Source organism: Bidens hawaiensis, unplaced genomic scaffold (genome assembly GCF_021521415.1).
Source record: "Bidens hawaiensis isolate Kalapana, Puna unplaced genomic scaffold, B.hawaiensis_p1.1 tig00001960_1, whole genome shotgun sequence".
Lineage (NCBI taxonomy): Eukaryota > Viridiplantae > Streptophyta > Magnoliopsida > Asterales > Asteraceae > Bidens > Bidens hawaiensis.
In genome coordinates this window covers 2,446,777-2,451,279 of record NW_027491108.1, presented here as the reverse complement: position 1 = coordinate 2,451,279, position 4,503 = coordinate 2,446,777, and the positions used below count along the sequence as shown (strand labels likewise).

The 4,503-nt window shown below is 34.5% G+C and overlaps 2 protein-coding genes across 2 annotated transcripts; one reads left to right on the top strand and one right to left on the bottom strand.

Moving 5' to 3' along the window:
- Positions 1-1,396: 1,396 nt before the first annotated feature.
- On the bottom strand, positions 1,397-2,032 carry LOC143600828 (protein CASPARIAN STRIP INTEGRITY FACTOR 2-like). The gene is made up of 3 exons (XM_077078402.1): positions 1,875-2,032; positions 1,708-1,763; positions 1,397-1,612 (listed from the first exon to the last, which is right to left on the bottom strand). Exons 1-3 carry the CDS (start codon positions 1,939-1,941, stop codon positions 1,466-1,468), a joined length of 270 nt encoding a protein of 89 aa, XP_076934517.1. The 5' UTR covers positions 1,942-2,032; the 3' UTR covers positions 1,397-1,465.
- Positions 2,033-3,263: 1,231 nt separating this feature from the next.
- Positions 3,264-3,668, top strand: LOC143602185 (uncharacterized). The gene has a single exon (XM_077079388.1). The coding sequence runs from the start codon at positions 3,264-3,266 to the stop codon at positions 3,666-3,668; it is 405 nt and encodes a 134-aa protein (XP_076935503.1).
- Positions 3,669-4,503: the final 835 nt, after the last annotated feature.

Below are 4,503 nucleotides of genomic sequence, written 5' to 3'. Positions count from 1 at the left end.
AAATTCAGCTTGAACAAAGAACAATTTGCAGATAAAAATACATGTCACAAAAGCATTTACATTATCATCCTATTTTTATCAAATCTCAAAAAATATTAAAATTTATAAAAATCTTATATTTTTACTCTACATTAGCTTCCCTATCTCTATTCTCCATCTCTAAAACCCTATATCTGAGGTTCACTATTCCTCTAATAATTATCTATTATGTTCTTTTATTAGTAGTTAGTGGAAGAAATAAAAAAAAAGTAATAAAAGTAGAATAAATACGTATTAATTAATTGAATAATAGAAAAGGATACGGGGAATGAGATATAAGAGGCTTTTTTTTTTAAATGTTCAAATTGTAAGAATGCAATAGATATGTTATTTAGTTAAACTATAGGGAAGAGATGAGAAGCTAATGTGAATTTTTTATACCTATGTGATATGTTTTTTTATGTGTGATCACTTTTTATAAAAGCTTCGATTTTAATGAAAATTTATGGTTTTTTTGTTCTAACTAGTACGGTAATTTACCAGCGTTATGGTGGGGATGCGACAGAAACCGGTTGATATTGGTTTGGATTCTAGATACAAAATAAAAGGAAGTTTAGGGTTGTTTCAAACTTTATAAAAATTGATGGGTTATTTGAGCAACCTTTGAGTAAGGGGTTGTTTGTGTAAACCTTATGAAGCTTTATAAAGGGTACCATATGAAAACCTTATAAAACTTTTGGGGGTACCATACGAAAACCAACAGTGGGCCACCCCCACCGACACTGGCTTATAACTAGACTATGTATGCATATACAAAATAAGGAAGAAACCTATGGCAAACTTGATTAGATACAACTAATAGGTTAATTAAAAGAGATGAAAGAGTGATTTAGTTTCTTGTAATATTCCATTAAAGCTGTTGAATCCAATCACAAATCCGGCGTACGTACCTACGTGGCTTGTTTCATTATAAATTAAGAGGAGCATGCAGTTCAAAAGTGAATTCACATTTCTAATTTTCTAATTAAGTTACTGAAAAAAATCGTGTCATGTGAGTATTATACGTTCAAGCAGAAGACGCCAAAATAAGACATTGCAAGTATTATGTATATATCATGTATGCATACTTTCTCACCACAAAACACATGCATGATGCATGTGTTGCAAACCCAAACTATACACGTACGTAGAATCTAAAAGTATTAAAATCCACATATTCATATATAGTTCAACTTCATTAACACATACACGTACACATCCATAATTCAAAAATATTTTACATGCATGATCGATCGATACTTGCTGGGCAGCATAAACCCCAGCTACAGCACGTACAGTCGCCACATATATATAGATATTATGTATATTATCTATCTTTAAAACTTATAAGTGCAACCATAATTATATATACTCCCTAGGGATATATCGCTAGTTTCTTTGCTAATTTCTTCAATAACACCACGAGCTGATCGATCCAGCTCTAAATCTAGTTCGGTATGAGTTTAAACGGAGGCTTGACAAACGTTGGTGCAGGATCCGGTCGTGCATAATCTTTTGTATTAGCCCTTAAAAGCCTCTCGTGAATTATATCATCCCTCTCTAAAACTTGATCATCTTCTAGATGTAAAGACTCCTATGTATACATACATATACACGCACAAACTTATATGATAAACAACCATGAAATATAATATATTATGTACAAAAATTGAACTTATAATTAATTACCTGATTTTGATCAGTTGCACCAAGTTTCACCATTGGAATGGACGAACCGCAGCGTGCTGTTTCATATGAACATGGTCAAGAATGATTCATAGACAACTCAAAAAGATGTGTTCAAAAAGATTAGTGTAAAGAAGAAAAGATAAGAAACTGTTGAATATATTATGAACCTGCGAATGATGATGATGCAAGTGAGGCTACAATGAGAAGAGTTAGGAGATAATTCTTGTAACTCATGTTTGTTTTCTTTAGCTTGATTGCTTCTCTCTCTTGAGATCTTCTTTTTGGATTAAAGGATTCAAGAAATGATGCAAACTTTGTATCTTCTATACAATAGATAAAGTTAATTAATTAATAATTAACAACAGTAGTGGTGTTGGGGATAAGACCAAATTAAGAATGATAGTTTAATGTAAATAATCCTGACATAATGCAATGCTTTATCCTATGCTTAACTTTTAGATTAAATTTAAAACCTAAAAGGTGAGAAGAAACCACTTTGCTGTTGTTGGGGCACTAAGTCCAAAGGATTAGTGGAAATTTAAATCTATAAAAGATTAATTTAATGTCTTAATGGGTAATGGACCCCTAATACAAAGTGTGAGCCAATAATATTATGTCCTTTATTATCTTTTGATTGGGTAAAGAGGTGAGACTTGAACCTAAAATTGCGTGGACTTGAAGTCTAAAGTAGCCAAATATGTTGTTGGCAAGAATTTCTTTTCATGATTTATTTATTTTGTTTGATTGATCGCACTCCATGGATCTCTAAACACCAGTAATCAATTAAGGTGTTTGTACTTTTTTCATTATTTATACAAAAACTATAGTTGCATATAGATGAGTAAAGCATATTTGCATTCGTTTTGATAATCTTAGAGAATAGAAGGTATTTATTTCAACTAATGTATGAAACAACGCTTAATTAAAAATTCGCTTTCATCTTGACCATTTTGCAATGATCGAGGGCTCAAGATAAACAATTTCGAAGCGCTCGAGATGAGTGTGCATATTTAACACGTACGTACATTTGTGTCGAATAATGAAGTTTGTAGGGTAGATATTTCGTAACAAGACGAGTCCTATTAGATGACAAGGATCCTTTTTGGTATTCAATTGTTTCGTGTGAAGCATAACACACAACATTAACAAAGTAACTGGTATGAAGTGTAGCTTTTTTTCATAGGGTGCTACTTGCTAGGGAATGTCTAGGATTTAATTGAAATCCATGTCATGTAAAAAAGTTATGATATTTGGTAATAGATAATATTGTTTATAGTATAGATTGGTATAATTGATTTGTTAATATCTCCATCCATAATACTAGGAGATGTTTATGGTATAGATTAGTATGATTGATTTGATGATATCTCCATCTATGATAGGAGATTTGTTTTGTATCTATATATTCAATGGAATGAGAATAAGGAGGCAAGCATTCATTTACCAAATAACTTACATGGTATCAACCTATTCCCGATCCTCCTAACCCTACCCCTTCCGCCGCCTCCCCTACATCATCTCCACCCTTCTCCTCTCTCGTTCCTCGGCGCTGTCCCATGGCCGATCAGAAACTGCACCCGGCTGCCACAGTTTCCAACATCCGAACATCTGTCCCCATTACCCTGGACAACGATGCTTCCGACTACAACATCTGGTCGGAGCTATTTCGGAACCATTGCACGGCTTTCCTGGTGGCCGACCACCTGGCACCACGCCCGCAACCCACCAACCCAACCTCCTCAACTTCAACAGACACGCAAGCACCACCCCCTCCCCCTGCAGCCGACTCATGGGAACGCCTCGACGCCATTGTCCTACAATGGATTTATGGCACAATTTCTCCCGGTCTCTTGAAAACCATCATCAAAAAGCGCACCTCTGCGTTTGAAGCCTGGACGGCCATCGAGAATATTTTTCAAGACAACAAAGCCACTCGGGCTCTCTTCCTCAAACAAATATAGATACAAAACAAATCTCCTATCATAGATGGAGATATCATCAAATCAATCATACTAATCTATACCATAAACATCTCCTAGTATTATGGATGGAGATATTAACAAATCAATTATACCAATCTATACTATAAACAATATTATCTATTATTTGGTTGAACGAGAATGATTAGATGAGACATAGATACTCGTGTTGTGTTTACTTGGGTTAATGATCAATATAGGAATGTGACACATTAGGATCGGGTCATATGGATGTGAGCTATATTTGGAAGTGCCCAACCGATAGTGGAATTTTTTTATGGACAAGTGTCTGTCATGTCTTCAAGTTCTAGCTCTTTGAGTATCTCTCATTATCGGACAATTGTATCCTTACCCTTATCCTCTCTCGGACATATATATAGAAGCATGATGTAGGGTACTTTAATTTTTTTTTTGTTTCATGAAACCATAGATATCTCCTTGAATCGCGTGCATAGCACGCCATATTTAAGTATATCAGTGGTTTAAGGCTTTAAGACGATAACTCAAACTCAAGCTCAAACAAGAACGGGAATGCTGTTTAGGTTTGAAAGTAAGTTGCATAAAGGTTTATATGCAAAATAGACTGAAGTTTTTCCTTATAATATAGGTAGCAACCATTAAAACATTTTGTTGAAACGCTACAACTCTTCGTGAGAGAGCATGTTAGTCGGAGGTTAGAAACATAGATGGCTCTTCGGTTATGAAAGCGATCACTCTATTAACAACTACATCCCCAACAGTAACGTAATTACTACTGATGATATATTGGCATGCTAGAAATAGCCGAGTTATTGATGATTGTCTATGTTGTTGTTAA